Genomic DNA, 18,014 nt, shown 5'->3' with positions numbered 1-18,014 from the left:
TATACACAACTGCTTCCTTAAAACTGGTATGGAAGATAAGAAGAGCACCTGGCAGGCCCTCAACTAGCCTAGGAACTTCGGAAATAAAGGGTCGCATGTATAAAATGCCAATGTTATTTACTATGCCTTACCCATTCCAATGGAAATCCCACAGAAGTGGTTTAAGACAAGGTCCCATGGTCTGTAAGGAAGCCTAACTGTTAATGGCACTCATTTTCCCAAATATAAGGAACCATAACATGTTAAACTTGAAAACAGATTTTGTTATTGGGGCACCTGGGTGGCGTAGTCAGTTGAGCCTCTGACTCTTGGTTTGAGCTCAGGTAATGATCTCAGGGTCCTGAGATCAAACCCTGCATTGGGCTCTATGCTCAGCACAGAGTCGGCTTGGAACTCTCTCTCTCCCTCCCTCTGTGTCTCTCTCTCAAATAAATCTTTTTAAAAAAATAGATTTGTTATCACTAAAGAATAAATCAATAAGAATACACTAACATTGAAATACCAAAAAAATATAGCAATAATCTGGGGCACCTGGGTGGCTCAGTCGGTTAAGCATCTGCCTTCAGCTCAGGTCATGATCTCAGGATTCTGGGATCGAGCCCCAAGTCTGAGTAGGGAGACTGCTTCTCCCTCTCCCTTTGCCCCTCCCCCCACTGCTCGTGCTCTCTCTTTCTCAATAAATAAAATCTTTAAAATATACATATATAGCAACAATCTAATACAAGACACAATTTGGCAATCTAAACATGGCGGGAACTAGAATACACTAAAGAATCCTCTAAAGAGCCATATTAGAAAATGTTTCTCAAGCCAAAAACCGTTAAAATCTCCTTGGCTCTTTGAGGAAACATACTAACATGCAAATACATGCATACACATACATACGGATTCACGTAAAATGAAAAGCCAAAGGAAATCTTAAAGAGGTTGTTTCTGTTTGGTAAGCTTATGAGTAATTTTTATTTTCTTCTTCATATTTTTCTATATTTTTTCAATTTTCTACATGAGTATATACTATCTTAATAAATAATAAATTCTCAACGTAGAATTTACTTATATTAATGAAAACCCAGAAGGAGAATGGGGAATGTTTTCTCTTTTTTTAACTTTAATATTCCAAACATATACATATTTAAAATGTCATGTATCTATCATCTAGCTTCAATTACCAATATTTTTCCAACCTTCTTTCAACTATATCCAATCATCTTATTTTCTATAGTATTTTAAAAGCAAATCCCAACCCCATGTCACTTAACCTGCATATATTTAAATGTGTATCTTTAATTAATAAATATATATATGTGTTGTGTATGTATATATATATATACACAGACATATACAGTCACCATGCCATCATTACATCTAGTAGAACAATAATTCCACAGTATCATCTAATATCTAGTCCATATTCAAAAATAAGAATGGTCCTTTGGGCACCTGGGTGGATCAGTCGATTAAGTGTCTGCCTTCAGCTCAGGTCATGATCCCGGGGTCTTGGGATGGAGTCCTGCATGGGGCTCCCTGTTCAGCCAGGAGTCTGCTTCTCCCTCTGCCTCTCCCCCCTGCTCGTGTGCACGTTCTCTCTCTCGCGCGCGCGCGCAAAAATAAAAAAATAAAATCTTTAAGGAAAAAAAAAAGAAAAAATGGTCCTTTCAATTTAGAAACCCATCTAGGGGCACCTGGGTGGCAGAGTCGGTTAAGCATCCAACTCTTGGTTTCAGCTAAGGTCATGATCTCAGGGTCATGAGGTGGAGCCCCCATGTCAGGCACCATGCTCAGCACAGAGTCTGCTTAAGTTTCTCTCTCCCTCTCCCTATGCCCCTCCCCACTCCTCTCTAAAATAAATCTTTAAAAAAAAAGGGGGGGTGCCTGGATGGCTCAGTCGGTTAAGCAACTGCCTTCGGCTCAGATCATGATTTCAGGGTCCTTGGATCAAGCCCCGCATCGGGTTCCCTGCTCAGCAGGAGGTCTGCTTCTCCCTCTCCCACTCCCCCTGCTTGTGTTCCCTCTCTTGCTGTCTCTCTCTCTGTCAAATAAATAAATAAAATCTTTAAAAAAAAAATCCATCTAGAAAATTTTAAATTGTGCCACTACCTCATACCCAGAATGCATAAAGAACTATAAATCAGTAAGAAAAGCAAGACACAAAAGAAAAATATTCAAAAGGCTTAAAAATGCACCTCAATAAAAGAGAAAATCCGAACAGCCAATGAACATAAGGAAAAAAATCATAATGCAACTTAAAACCACAAGTTACTACTACAAACACCCAACAAAATGGCTAAATGGAAAAGAATGACAATACCAAGTATTAGGTAGGATGTCGAGCAATAGGAACTCAAAAACACTACTATAAGAAGGTACAAACTGGAAAATAGTTTTCTTCTAAAGCTAACCATACGCATACCCTATAACCACTACTAGGTGTACATCCAATGTAAACACATGCTTCCATGCCCAGGAAAACGTGCTGAACATTCATGAAAGTTTTGCACATAAAAGCCAAAACTAGAAGCAATCAACATGACCATTAGCAGCAAAACAATAAATGCACTGTGGAACATTTATACAATAGAATAACATACAGTAAAGAAAATGAATGAACTATAGCTACAGTGCCAAAAAAGCTTATAAATGTTTATAATGCATGAAAGAAGCCAGACATAAAAGAATACACACTGAATGATTCTCCTAGTTATATAAAATTCAGAAACAGAATATAATGAACTACATCTTTAAAGAAAAAAAGTATATGACTGCCATAAAGTCAGAATAGTGACTATCTTTGGAGAAAAAAGGGAAGACCATGATCAGTGAAGAAGGTGTGCAGGGGAACTCTTGAAGTCAGTGATGGTACACAGGTGTTCACCTTGCAATGATTTATGAAGCTTTAAGTTATGTTTTATGCACTTTCCTAGCTTTCAAAACATAGAAAGTTTAAAAATACTATAATAATAGATTCAGGCAAATATTATCAATGGATGTAAATTCACTAGATGAAAGGCTGCTGGAATACAGGATATTCATCTAGTCTCTAAGCATCACCCTATAAATCTCTTACTAATTATAAAGAGAAATCCTTGACCAGATCCTTCAGATGAGGGAAAAAATTTATATATATATATATTTTTTTGGCAAAATTAGTATCCCATGAATATGATCTATATATTAAATGATATACTAATGTTAAATTGCCTTGTTATTAAAACACATAATAATTAAAGGAGAACTGTCATAATGTCTGCAACTTACTTTCAAATGTTATAGCAGATAGAAACACAGAGAAAGAGAGAAAGAGAGACAATGGCAGAGCAATGGAAAAACAAAGGAAATGAGGCAAATATTAACAACTGGAGAATCTAGGTGAAGAGTATTCAAGTGTTCACCCCACTACTTTAACCTTTCAGTATGTAAGACATTTCCCAAAATAAAACCATGAGAGAGGGAATAAAAGGTTTCAAAAAGGAAGAACAGCAATAGCAACAAAAGACAGAGTTTACACGTATTAGGAGGAGACAAAAAGGACTGGATTATTTCCAGTATATTATAGTCTCATGAAAAATAATTGGAAAGATTGTAATAACATGTACTTTTTAAAAAAGAGAAAAATCAGGGCACCTGGGTGGCTGAGTTGGTTGAGCGTAGGACTCCTGATTTTGGTTCAGGTCATGATCTCAGGTCCTGAGATATAGATCCCACAGCCCATAGGCTCCATGCTCAGCAGGGAGTCCACTTGGGATTGATTCCCTCTCTCCCTCTCCCTCTGCCCCTCCCCACACGCATGCATGTGCACACTCTCTAAAATAAATCAATCTTTTTTTAAAATAAATAAATAAGAAAATCTTTCACAATTTGTGGAAAACAGGAGACTAAGCCTGTTCAAATATAACTTTTTTAAATGACTAGGGGAAAACTACTAGAAGAACGCATATTAAAATACTGTTTTTTGCCTTAAAGTGGTAGTATTATGGATAATATTTCTTGTTTCCCAAATATCTTTATAATGTGTTTTGCTTAAAAAAATTTTGGTGTAATTTAAATATTAGCCAGATAACCACATAATATATTACTGTCAAACAATTTCAGGTATTTGTACCATTCGCTAGTTTCAATCTGAAAAATACCAGCCACAGAAATCCTACTGATATGTCTTGATTTCCCCTTATCCTATGAGGAATTATGGATCACACACAGCATAACAAAGGACTACTTCTCAAGTGCCTAAAACGGTAACAAAAATAGGAAATCTGCCCTTTACAAAACCCATTACAGTATAAATATACCTCATCATATATGCTCCCATTAATGTCTGCGCCATAAATAGGTGCCACAAAAGTTAAGTTCTTCCAGTACTTGCGCTCCAAATCTTCATAATCCAAGTATCTTGGAGTACAGTATCTGCAAAAGGTAAATGAAAAGAGTACAAACCAATACGATGATACAAGATTTTCCCCACCCATATCACTTAAATTACTTTCTAAACAAAATTTTATCAAAATGAAAACAATGCAGCAACTCATGTTGTCAAATCTAACAAGTAAATATACAAATGTATTTACCATGGATCTCTGGATATTCTGAATATTCCTAAATAACTCTAAATAATAACTTCATATATTTTACTAAGGAAAATACTCTCATGAGAGTATCAAATATAGAAGCAGAAGAGTTAAAAACTCATTATTTTATCTTTCAAATTATTTTCTAAAATCTTTAACCAATTATTCTATACTAGTAAATTTACAGACTTACATGAAAAAGATAAAACATCTATAGAAAAATTGACAAAAAATAATTTCACTAAAAGTCCCGGAAAGCAAAACCAAAATAAGATACTTTGCAACCATTAGATTGGCAAATGCTTAATATATTAATGGTAGGAAAGAATGAGACCTCTCTCACATAGCTGGAGTGAAAGTATAAAGTAATACAAACTTTCCAGAGCATAATTTTTTACACATATCAAAACCTTTAAAAAATGTGTATCTTCAACCCTAAAATCCAACTCTGGAAATTCATTCTAACAATGCAGAGGCATATACAATGATACATGACCTGGGATGTTGCTCCAGTATTAACTGAAAACTCAAACTAATGTCATCCAACAACAAGGGCTAAGTTAAATAAAATACAGAACACAAAATAAGGTAATCTATGTATTGATATTAATATTTTTCCACAATGAACTAAGTAGGTTATAGAATGGTGAATATACTATGATAATATTTATGTAAAAAATATCTATAACTGTACTCAAAAGGCCGAAAAGAAATATATACCATATTATTAATATTAATGGTTATCTTTCACATTGGAATTATAGAAAAGCACAGACTTCTCTGTATTATTTGGACTGTGAACAAATAATTTTATATTAATACACACACACAAAAAAACAGTATTTCTACATGAAAAAAGAAATCAAAACAAGAAAGTAATGAAACAGGTTTTTTAGCAGTAAAAAAAAGTGTTTAGTAGCAGCAGCAATCCCCATAAAGCCCACTGACATTTTATTATAGATTTAATAACTGTAGAACAATCAAAATCAATACCCACTATACTGAGACCCCAAACTAGTTACCCAAGCAGTAAGCAAGAACACCAAACAAATTAACAACTGTATTTGAAATATAGAATAATTTCCTAATTTACCCAAAATATTAGAATCTCAACAGTGCTGTGAATTGTGTAAGACTGTTGAATCACAGACCTGTACCTCTGAAACAAATAATACATTATATGTTAAAAAAAAAAAAAAAGAAGATAGCAGGAAGGGAAGAATGAAAGGGGGGGAATTGGAGGGGGAGATGAACCATGAGAGACTATGGACTCTGAGAAACAAACTGAGGGTTCTAGAGGGGAGGGGGGTGGGGGGATGGGTTAGCCTGGTGATGGGTATTAAAGAGGGCACGTACTGCATGGAGCACTGGGTGTTATACGCAAACAAGGAATAATGGAACACTACATCAAAAACTAATGATGTAATGTATGGTGATTAACATAATAAAAAAATAATATAAATAAATAAATAAATAAAAAGAGTTAAAAAAAAAATCTCAACAGGACCAGCCAAAAATAAAAAGGATGGGCATGAAAGCATCATTAACTCCACTGTATTCCACCACTTCGATTAGTAGTTTCCAACAGTAATAAGAATTCTAGGCAAGCTAACCAGAGGTCATACTCTAGTGATAAAGGTAACAGACATACTGTTTATTATGCCTTACAGAGAAATTTGTTGTATTTTTGAATACTAAAGTCCTAACCTGTGTTTCACTATATGAGACCCAAAGAATCTATCACTATATACTACTGAATCATGATCAGTTTTAACTACCTATAACTCTAAAAAAGAAACATATGGTTCAGTATTGGCTACTGAGGTTAAATTCTAAAATCTGTGAATATATTATTTGTTGACTGAATGAATACTGATTCTAAACTTGAAAAAAAAAAAGTGACCAGTTCACTCGGTTCGTGCCCAATTCTAATGAAACCTGGCTACAGATTCCATCCCTAATAGATTGTCAGTCACAGCTGTCCCAGGGTGCCTGGGTAGCTCAGTCGTTAAGCGTCTGCCTTCGGCTCAGGTCATGATCCCAGGGCCCTGGGATTGAGCCCTGCATCCGGCTCCCTGCTCAGCGGGAGGCCTGCTTCTCCCTCTCCCACTCCCCCTGATTGTGTTCCCTCTCTCATTGTGTTTCTCTCTGTCAAATAAATAAAATCTTAAAAAAAAAAAAATCACAGCTGTCCCACAAATCCAGTATCAATTTGCTCAAAAGCAATCCAACCATTCCTTTTTCCCAGAACCTTTTATTCACTGTATTACAATTGTTAAGAGATGAGTCTCCAGGACCAGCCTGCCTAGAGCTTTGAATCCAGGCTTTGCCATGTATAACCTATGTAATCCTGGGCAAGGGACTGAATTTCTCTGGACCTCAGTTATTCCTCTATAAAACAGGGATAATAACAGTTGGATTACTGTGAGAACTCCATTACATAATTATGTAAAGCACATAGCTCCATGCCTAGAAGAAAGTATAGATCAGTAATGTAAGTGATACAAGAGAATATTTAAAGTTTTATAGTAGAACTATATTGGAGGTCTCTAGATTTTCTTTGAACTAAGTTGTTATTAACCAAATGAACATGTTATCCTGTCTAGTGTTTACACCAAGTTACATTATGCACTGTGCACCTATGCAAGGGCATATACTGAATGAAGGAAAACAGATGAGCAAAAAAAAAACAGGAGAATGCCTCCTGCCTCCCATGAAAATTAACTCCATCTCAGGACCATCCTATAACCATTATGAACACTATTTGACCCGAGTACAGCTGTAAGTGAACAAGCAAGAACCTTGGATTGAGGCTTAGAAACCCAGTTCACGGACATTCAAAATAAATTTCCCACATGGAATTGGCAGAGGAAATATAAAAAGAATTTTCAAAGGTATTTTTTTCCTAGGAATCTTCATTTTATTTTTTTCTCTCCAAATTTTTATTTAAATTCTAGTCAGTCTACATATAGAGTAATATTGGGTTCAGAAGTAGAATTCAGTGATTCAACACTTACATACAACACCCAGTGCTCATCATAACAAATGCTCTCCTTAACACCCATCACCCATCTAGCCCATCCCCCACCCATCTCCCTCCATCAACCCCCTCAGTTTGTTCTCTATCATAAAGAGTCTCTTATGGTTTGCTTCCCTCTTTTTTTTCCTCTTCCCATATGTTCATCTGTTTTGTTTCCTAAATTCTACATAAGAGTGAAATCATATGGTATTTGTCTTTCTCTGACCAACTTATTTCACCTAGCATAATACACTCTAGCTCCATCCACATCATTGTGAATGACAAGACTTTTTTGATGGCTGAGTAATATTCCATCATATGTATGTATGTGCGTATATATATGTATGCTTTCGAAAAATAAATAAAAGCTGAAAAAAAAAGTAGAAAAATTTATAAAGAAAAAAAAGTTGGGTAAATGTGCTTCCACAATCTTGTTTCACTAGCATTACACTAATAAGTGGCTAAAAGAGTTCTTAAAGTGTTTGAATGCAAACCAGTCCAGCCTATGATAAAAGTTTCACATTCTCAATAAATGAGATCTAAAACAATGAGGCTTTACTAATGCCTATCAAAAATTCAAAACAAGGGACTCACATGAAATATAAAACTTCTGGGGTGAGTCCAAGATGGCAGAGGAGTAGGAGACCTAAATTTCGTCTGGTCTGAGGAATTCAGCTAGATAGCTCCCAAACCATTCTGAACACCTATGAACTCAACTGGAGACAAAAGAAAAGAATAGCAGCAATTCTATGAACAGAAAAGCGACCACTTTCTGCAAGGTAGGATGTGCGGAGAAGAAAATCTGAGGCAATATAAGGGAAGATAGATAGCAGGGGGGAGGGAGCCTCCCTCAGCCGGCTACTGGCAAGTGACAGAGCAGCGGAGCACAAAACTGGAACTTGTAGAAGTCCACTCCGGTGAGGGACGTCACTCTGGTGGCTAACCAGGGGGTGGAACCCTTCCTGGGACAGTGGGTCTCAGGACCCTCAGGGTCACAGGAAAACTGGGGGTGCCTGAGTACAGCACAGCTCCCAGGTATCGGAGCAGGGAAGCCAGCTGCAAAGAGAGAGCCAAGGAGTGGGCTCTCAGCTCAGGGCTGCCATAAAGTATGATCTTCAGCATAGTCAGGCCCTGGGGCCCAACAAGTGGCAAAACCAGGAAGACTCCCCTTCCTCCCCGGGGAGGAGTGGCACGGGAGTGTGCTGCAGGAATCTGCTGGGTTTGGAGACTCCAAATGAGGCCCTGTGCCAAAGATATAAATGCTTGGACACAGGCTAGGTGAGCAAAGAGTGCAGACAGAGACCACAGGACAGGAATGATTGACTGCTTTTCTCTGAGCACTCACTGAGAAGTAGGGCCCCAAGCTCTCTGCCCCTCTAGGGCCAGAGACTGGGAGGCTGCCATTTTCATTCTCATACTCTAAAGCTGTGCAGAAAGCCTCAGGGAACAAAAGCTACAGACAGCAAACCAAAGCAGACTTCTTAGCCTGGCCCCTAGCAAGGATAGTGCAATTCCACCTGGGGCAAAGACATTCGAGAATCAATGCAACAGGCCCCTCGTTTACGGAACAATGAGAACTGCAAAACTCCAGCACTAGGAGAATACAGCACATAGAATTCATGGCTTTTTCCCCATGATTCTTTAGTTTTTCAACTGCAATTTTTTTAATTTTCTTTATTTTTTTTAATTTTTCTCCTTTCTTCTTTCAACCAACTTCATATCAAATCCTTTTTAAAATCCTTTTTAATTTTCATTATTATAGTCATATTCCATCCCTTCATTGTATTTAACCTTATTTTTTTGAGTGCGTATATATACATATATATATACACACACATATATATATACAAGTTTTTCTTTAAAATTATGGGATGCAGTTTCTTCTAAAGGACCAAAACATGCCCTAAATCTACTGTATGGCTCTATTCTATTCACCTGCCTAATCACATTCTCTCTTTTTTTTCTTCTTTCTTTTTTCAAACAACGTATCAATTACTTTTTCAAAATCTTTTTTTAATTTCCATTTTTAGAGTTGTATGCCACCTCTTCTTTGTATTTAACCTTATTTTTGTATATATATAACTTTTTCTTTCTTTAAAACTTTGGGATGCAACAACTGTTCAAAATCTTTGGGATGCAGCAAAGGCAGTCCTAAGTGGGAAGTATATAGCAATACAAGCCTTTCTCAAGAAACAAGAAAGGTCTCAAATACACAACCTAACCCTACACCTAAAGGAGCTAGAGAAAGAACAGCAAATAAAGCCTAAACCCAGCAGGAGAAGAGAAATAATAAAGATCAGAGCAGAAAGCAATGAAATAGAAACCAAAAGAACAGTAGAACAGATCAATGAAACTAGGAGCTGGTTCTCTGAATTAACAAGATTGATAAACCCCTGGCCAGATATACCAAAAAGAAAAGAGAAAGGATCCAAATAAATAAAATCATGAATGAAAGAGGAGAGATCACAACCAACACCAAAGAAATACAAACAATAATAAGAACATATTATGAGCAACTATATGCCAGCAAATTAGACAATCTGGAAGAAATGGATGTATTCCTAGAGACTTGTAAACTACCAAAACTGAACTAGGAAGAAATAGAAAACATGAACAGGCCCATAACCAGGAAGGAAATTGAAGCAGTCATCAAAAATCTCCCAACAAACAAGAGCCCAGGGCCAGATGGCTTTGCAGGAGACTTCTACAAAATATTTAAAGAGGAATTAATACCTATTCTTCTGAAACTGTTCCAAAAAATAGAAATGGAAGGAAAACCTCCACTCATTCTATGAGGCCAGCATTACTTTGATCCCAAAACCAGACAAAGATCCCATCAAAAAGGAGAACTACAGACCAATATCCTTGATGAACATGGATGCAAAAATTCCCACCAAAATACTAGCCAGTAAGATCCAACAGTACATTAAAAGGATTATTCATCACGACCAAGTGGGATTTATTCCTGTGCTGCAAGGTTGTTTCAACACCCGCAAATCAATCAATGTGATACACAACACTAATAAAAGAAAGGACAAGAATCATATGATCCTCTCAATAGCGCAGAAAAAGCACTTGAAAAAGTACAGCAACCGTTCATGACTAAAATTCTTCACAGTGTAGGGACAGAGGGTATATACCTCAATATCATAAAAGCCATCTATGAAAAACCCACAGGAAATATTCTTAATGGGGAAAAACTGAGAGCTTTTCCCCTAAGGTCAGGAACACAGCAGGGATGTCCACTATCACCACTGCTGTTCAACACAGTACTAGAAGTCCTAGCCTCAGCAATCAGACAACAAAAAGAAATAAAAGGCATCCAAATCGGCAAAGAAGTGCAATTCTCACTCCTTGCAGATGATATGATACTTTATGTGGAAAACCCAAAAGACTCCACCCCAAAAACTGCTAGAACTCATATAGGAATTCAGTAAAGTGGCAGGATATAAAATCAATGCACAGAAATCAGTGGCATTTCTATACACCAACAACAAGACAGAAGAAAGAGAAATTAAGGAGTCAATCCCATTTACAATTGCACCCAAAACCATAAGAACCTAGGAATAAATCTAACCAAAGAGGCAAAAAATCTGTACTCAGAAAATTATAGAATACTCCTAAAAGAAATTGAGGAAGACACAAAGAAATGGAAAAACGTTCCATGCTTATGGACTGGAAGAACAAATATTGTGAAAATGTCTACGATATCTAGAGCAATCTACACATTAAATGCAATCCCTATCAAAATACCATCAACTTTTTTCACAGAAATGGAACAAATAATCCTAAAATTTGTATGGAACCAGAAGAGACCCCGAATAGCCAGAGGAATACTGAAAAAGAAAAGCAAAGCTGGTGGCATCACAATTCCAGACTTCAAGCTCTTTTACAAAGCTGTAATCATCAAGACACAAAACAGACACATAGATCAATGGAACAGAGAACTCAGAAATGGACCCTCAATTCTATGGTCAACTAATCTTTGACAAAGCAGGAAAGAATGTCCAGTGGAAAAAAGACAGTCTCTTCAACAAATGGCGCTGGGAAAATTGGACAGCCACATGCAGCAGAATGAAACTGGACCATTTCCTTACACCATACACAAAAATAGACTCAAAATGGATGAAAGACCTCAATGTGAGACGGAAATCCATCAAAATCTTAGAGAAGAACACAGGCAGTAACCTCTTCGACCTCACCCACAGCAACTTCTTCCTAGACACATCGCCAAAGGCAAGGGAAGCAAGGGCAAAAGTGAACTATTGGGACTTCAAGATAAAAAGCTTTTGCACAGCAAAAGAAACAGTCAACAAAACCAAAAGACCACCGGAGAGAATGGGAGAAGATATTTGCAAATGACATATCAGATAAAGGGCTAGTATCCAAAATCTATAAAGAACTTATCAAACTTAACACCCAAGGAACAAATAATCCAGTCAAGAAATGGGCAGAAGACATGAACAGAATTTCTTCAAAGAAGACATCCAAATGGCCAACAGACACATGAAAAAGTGCTCAACATCACTCGGCATTAGGGAAATCCAAATCAAAACCTCAACAAAATACTACCTCACACCAGTCAGAAGGGCTAAAATTAACAAGTCAGGAAATGACAGATGTTGGCAAGGATGCAGAGAAAGGGGAACCCTCCTACACTGTTGGTGGGAATGCAAGCTGGTGCAGCCACTCTGGAAAACAGGATGGAGGTTCCTCAAAAAGTTGAAAATAGAGCTACCCTATGACCCAGTAATTTCACTATTGGGTATTTACCCCAAAGATACAAATGCAGTGATCCGAAGGGGCACGTGCACCCCAATGTCTATAGCAGCAATGTCCATAATAGCCAAACTATGGAAAGAGCCCATATGTCCATCAACAGTTAAATGGATAAGGAAGATGTAGTATATTTATACAATGGAATATTACACAGCCATCATGAAATCTTGCCATTTACAATGATGTGGTTGGAACTAGAGGATAAGCAAAATAAGTCAATCGGAGAAAGACAATCATCATATGATCTCACTAATAGATATGTGGAATTTGAGAAACAAGGCAAAGGATCATAGGGAAAGGTAGGGAAAAATGAAACAAGACAAAAGCAGAGAGGGAGACAAACCATAAGAGACTCTCAGGAAACAAACTGAGGGTTGCTGGAGTGGAGGGGGGTGAGAGGGATGGGGTGGTTCAGTGATGGACACTGGGGAGGGTATGTGTTGTGGGGAGCACTGTGTATTGTGTAAGACTGATGAATCACAGACCTGTACCCCTGAAACAAATAATACATTATATGTTAATAATAAAAAAAAAGCCTTTTCTGTGCTACCCAGGGAAGGGTCCATATGGCGTTGTTTTGCATTCCTTTCGTAAATTAAAAGGAAACTTTCCCAATGTGCAGAGCCCTTGATGTCCTGCAAATGAAGGAGGAGAATGCCCTCAGATTCCTTGCAGCAGGAACCCACTTAGGTGGCACTAACCTTGACTTCCAAATGGAACAGTACATCTACAAAAAGAAAAGTGATGGTATCTACATCATAAATCTGAAGAGAATGTGGGAGAAACTTCTGCTGGCAGCTTGTGCCATTGTTGCCACTGAAAACCCAGCTGATGTCAGTGTCACATCGTCCAGGAACAGTGGCCAGCGAGCTGTGCTGAAATTTGCTACTGCTCCTGGAGCTACTCCTATTGCCGGCCACTTCACTCCTGGAACCTTCACTAACCAGATCCAGGCAGCCTTCTGAGAGCCGAGACTTCTGGCGGTTACTGATCCCAGGGCTGATCACCAGCCTCTTACAGAGGGGTCTTATGTTAACCTGCCTACCACTGCTCTGTGTAACACAGACTCTCCTCTGCACTATGTGGACATTGCCATCTCTTGCAACAATAAGGGAGCTCACTCAGTGGGTGTGATGTGGTGGGTGCTGGCCTGGGAAGTTCTGCATATGTGTGGCACCATTTCCTGTGAACACCCACGGGAGGTCATGCCTGATTACTATTTCTACGGAGATCCTGAAGAGATTGAAAAGGAAGAGCAAGCCACTGCTGAAAAGGCTGTGACCCAGGAGGAATTTAAGAGTGAATGGACTGCTCCAGCTCCTGTGTTCACTGCTACTCAACCTGAAGTCACAGACTGGTCTAAGGCGAGCAGGAGCCCTCTGTGCCTATTCAGCAGTCCTCTACTGAAGACTGGAGCCCAGCCGACCACTGAAGACTGTTCTGCAGCTCCCACTGTTCAGGACACTGAATGGATGGAACAACCACTGAGTGGTCTTAAGCTGCTCTTCCACAAAGGCAAACAAAATGGAAATAAGTTTGACAGAAAACAGTTTGTAAAAGTCAAAAAAAAAAAAAGAAATATAAAATATTTCTTTATATTTTATATAAAATATAAAAAAAGAAATATAAAACTTTCAATTCCTTTGGAATAGACACAATGCTCCACAGCTGGAACTTTACATACAGAATTAAGATTCTTTAAGCACTATCAAGTCCTGACTATGTCAAATATAAACTTAAAATTTTAAAAAAGATATCAACTAAATTCATCCAAAAAGCTCAATTTCACACATACCTACCCAGAGAATTTAGATAGTGAAGTTTTTTGATCAGCTGATTGGTTGGTTGATTTGGGGTTTTAATTTTTTTTCAAATTAATGTTTTGGTCTTGGGCCTTAACTACCATATCAGAAACTTTTTTTTAATGTTTTATTTATTTATTCATAAGAGTCAGAGAGAGACAGAGAGAGAGGCAGAGGCAGAGAGAGAAGCAGGCTCCCCGCCTAGCAGGGAGCCCAATGCGGGACTCGATCTCAAGACCCTGGGATCATGACCTGAGCCGAAGGCAGACGCTTAACCATCTGAGCCACCCAGGCACCCCTCAGAAACTTTTTTTAAAAAGGTAATTTAAAGGGGTGCCTGGGTGGCTCAGTCAGTCAAGCATCTGACTCTTGGTTTTGGCTCAGGTCATGAATTTGGGGTCCTGGAATCAAGCCCCATGTCGGGCTCTGCGTTCAGTGGGGAGTCTGCTTCTCTCCCCCTCTCTCTCCCTCTCCCTCTGCCCCTGCCCTGACTCATGCACTTGCGCTCGCTCTCTCTCTAAAATAAGTAAATAAATCTTTAAAAAGGAAGGTAATTTATAATAGTAACTGTGATAGTTTCTAAATATATACACAAATTCTTTAATACTCCTCCCTTCAAGAAGTGGAACTTAATTCTCATCCCCCTGACTATGGGCTGCACTTTGCAACTGGCTTGTAACAAATGGAATATGGCAGAAGGGACAGTCAAGAAACAGATCATGAAGAGATACCGTGGCTTCCATCTTGGTTACTCTCTTGGATCACTTGCTCTTGAAAAAACCAGCTGCCACAACATGAGAAGCAGTCCATGTGGCAAGGAACTCAGGACTCTAGCCAACAGCCATGTAAGGGGAACAATCTTAGAAAAGGATCTTCCAGTCACAGTCAAGGCTTCAGATGATAACAGCCCCACCTGATATCTTGACTGCAAGATGAGAGGCCCTGAGCCACAGCCACCCAGCTAAGCCACTCCCAAATTCCTGACCTACAGAAACTGAGATATTAAATAAATGCTTGTTGATTTAAACTATAAGGTTTGAGCTAATTTGTTACACAGCAATAGGTATAATTACAATAATGCTAATACAATAATGGTGGCCCTTCAAGTCATTCAAGGGTTTCCTTTGCAAATTACTCATCTTCTAAATATATAATTTATCATCTGAGACTTAAACACCATCAGGGGTACGGTGTGCTGTGCAGCACTGGTGGCTGGCACAACTGATGGTGTGGAGGGCAGAGGAAAAAGCTCACCACCCTGACAGGTCCTTTCCTAAGCCCCTAGGGGCAGCAGGGCACTTGGGGACCAGTGAACATACCCAAGGTGCGAGAAGAGCCTCTGCTGCCTGCCCTGCCTCACCCTGCCCCATGCGAGGCACAGCTGCCCCAGCCCCAGCTGCATCAAATGGAGGAGGCAGAGGAGGGTGGCATCATGGGCCTGGGCCGTACCCTCCATGCCCAGGGGATGAAGACGCTACTGCCATGGACAGCCTGTGCCAGCCACAGCCCCTAAGTCAGGCTCCCTTAGTTGCCAGATCCCATGTCACAGCCCTTGGATCCTGGCTGGGCCGGGATCAGGATGGAGAGTTACTTGTGCTGTCCCCTGCTACCCTCCCACGAAAGACCAGGAACACCTGGTGAGACCTCGGTGGGGAGTGGGACCCCCAGGGCCACAGCCACTTCCACCACAACCAGCACCCTGTGGTAGGGCTTTGGCTGGCAGGATGGTGCTGAGCTGCAGGTGCTACAGAGTGAAGATGTTGCAGCACTAGTCACCAAGGGGTGCTAGGAGCTGATGTCCCAGGGTGCCAGGCCTGAGGTTCCCAAATGGAAATGAACAGAGGATGGTGGGGAAGCCTCTACACCCAAGCAAACGGCCCTTGGGGTAGGCAGGAGAACCAGGAGGCAGAGGCCAAAGGGGGGGGCAGCATGGGCTGCAGCAGTGGCAATGGTGAGGCTAGTGTGTGGCTGAAGGAGGATGTGCCACCTGCTACACTCAAGTGCCTGGCCCCAGACCGTATTGTGCTCTGCATGCAATACTATGGCATCCGTGTCAGGGACGGCTTCCTGAGGACGGCACTGGGTGGCCACGTGCTGGCCAAGGTAGAGGCCCTGAAGCAGAGTGGGCACCAACGTGACAGACAGCTAGTGAGCCAGCAGGCTATCCCACCACACAGCATCTACAGGGCCAGACGGCCTCAGTAGAAGGCCATGAGCCCAACTGCTGAAGCACTAGGATCCTCATGGTCTACGTGATGCTGTAATCTGCCACTGCACTGGGTGCTGGGTGGCTATGTCATCAACAGGCGCACCAAGGCCATCGTGGTGTCTTACTCAGGCAACAGGCTAGGGTACATAAGGCATATGGACAATCTCCACAGCAATGGGCACTGCATCACCTCTATCTATAACCTGAATCACAACTGGGACATCAAGGTGCTTGGCAGTCTGCTGCAGATCTCCCCTGAGGGCTGGCCTGTGGTAACCAACAACAAGCCACTCTTTGATGGGCTGCTCTTTTTCTGGTCTGATCAGCAGAACCCCCAAGAGGTGGAACCAGCCTATGCCACCAGGTATGCCATCACTATCTGGTATTTTGATGCCAAGGAGTGGAGAGCAGCCAAAGACAAGTTATCAGCTAGCATCCAGAAAGAAAAGTGCCCAAGTACCTGTGTTACAGCCAACTACACCCACGTAGTGGCCAGCCCCAGAGCTGCAAGGACAGACAGCCTGCCCTGACTTCAGGAGAGCCTTGCTGCTGGTCAACAACCCATCAGTCTCAGTGCCTGCTCCTTTTCTGCCACTGCTGCTGCTCCCCGCTTTGCCTCTGCCCTGACCAGTGTGGAGGGCTCCGTCTGACATCGAGGACCATGGAGGAGGAAACACCTCTCCTGCCCTGTGATGGGAGCTGGGGCTATGTCTTGGGCAGGCGCCAGGGTTGGGAGCTACCATCACTGAAGCTGGGGGCCTGTGGTTTACCCTGTCTGGTCCTGGTCCTCTCAGATATGGAGAGCTGGAAAGAGCCACTGACATCTCCCGCCAGGATGCAGGCTTGGGGGTTGGGATGTCTCGGTCTCTTGCTGGTAAAGGTTTGTTGGTAGGGAGTATCCCCAAGCCCCTCACTCCTCCAGCCTGAAATGTGAAGTGACTCCCCAACTGCTATGGCCATGGCACCTTTTGGACTACGCTGCCAATGCATAGGCAGGATAAAAGGTGCTGGGAGGAACATGGGCATGAAGAGTCCTATCAGCCAAGAAACAAATAAGTTTACTTCAATAAAAAAGTAAAAAAAAAAAAAAAAAGTTTACCTCAGAGCTAAAAAAAAAAAGACTTAAACACTGTCACACAAAGATGACAAATATGCCTAACAAATATGAATCATGTGTAAAATCAAAAAAAAAAGACAGAAAAAAACATTTATAGATATGAACAAGATGATAAAATGAGAAATAATTTCCTTAGCAGTAAACTAAATGTAAGCAAGCAACCACCTGAAGAACAGAAAACAGAAACAGTTAAATAAAAACTGAAAGAAGATGTGCAGGAGACTCGTACTTTTCATCACAAGCTCCTCTACTTGATTTCTTACCATGTTCATGTATATCTTCAAAAACAGTAAAAATAGCAAACTGCATGCACTCACTTGCCACTGTTAGCCAGCTGCCTGAACTCCTTCACTGTCATGGCTTTTTTCTGGATGTTGTATTGCGTGAACAGTCCTGACTGCCCTGTGACCATCTGCTGAATCGGTGCTGGAATAAGCAAATTATCAATGTCATCATAGCATTGCCTTGGCTTCCATTCCCGAGGAGGAATCACCTAAAAATACAATAATAAAATAAAATATTATCT

The 18,014-nt window shown here is 40.3% G+C and overlaps 1 protein-coding gene and 2 pseudogenes across 3 annotated transcripts in view; 2 read left to right on the top strand and 1 right to left on the bottom strand.

Moving 5' to 3' along the window:
- KDM4C (lysine demethylase 4C) overlaps positions 1 to 18,014 on the bottom strand; it is a 506,632-nt gene that overhangs the window by 436,605 nt on the left and 52,013 nt on the right. For all 3 annotated transcript variants that reach the window (XM_028107256.2, XM_028107255.2, XM_028107257.2), the window contains 2 exons: positions 17,806 to 17,981; positions 4,287 to 4,401 (listed from right to left, as the gene is read on the bottom strand). In XM_028107256.2, the coding sequence (XP_027963057.1) occupies positions 4,287 to 4,401; positions 17,806 to 17,981 (291 nt within the window). The remainder of the gene's footprint in view (positions 1 to 4,286; positions 4,402 to 17,805; positions 17,982 to 18,014) is intronic.
- LOC148162377 (small ribosomal subunit protein uS2 pseudogene) lies at positions 12,975 to 13,858 on the top strand (annotated as a pseudogene).
- On the top strand, positions 15,645 to 16,860 carry LOC114212394 (prolyl hydroxylase EGLN2 pseudogene; annotated as a pseudogene).

This window comes from Eumetopias jubatus, unplaced genomic scaffold, assembly GCF_037043125.1.
Source record: "Eumetopias jubatus isolate StellerSeaLion01/CBP00866 unplaced genomic scaffold, mEumJub1_p1.0 scaffold_15, whole genome shotgun sequence".
NCBI lineage: Eukaryota > Metazoa > Chordata > Mammalia > Carnivora > Otariidae > Eumetopias > Eumetopias jubatus.
The sequence above is the reverse complement of the archived record's forward strand: the minus strand, read 5'-3'. Positions and strand labels throughout refer to the sequence as shown.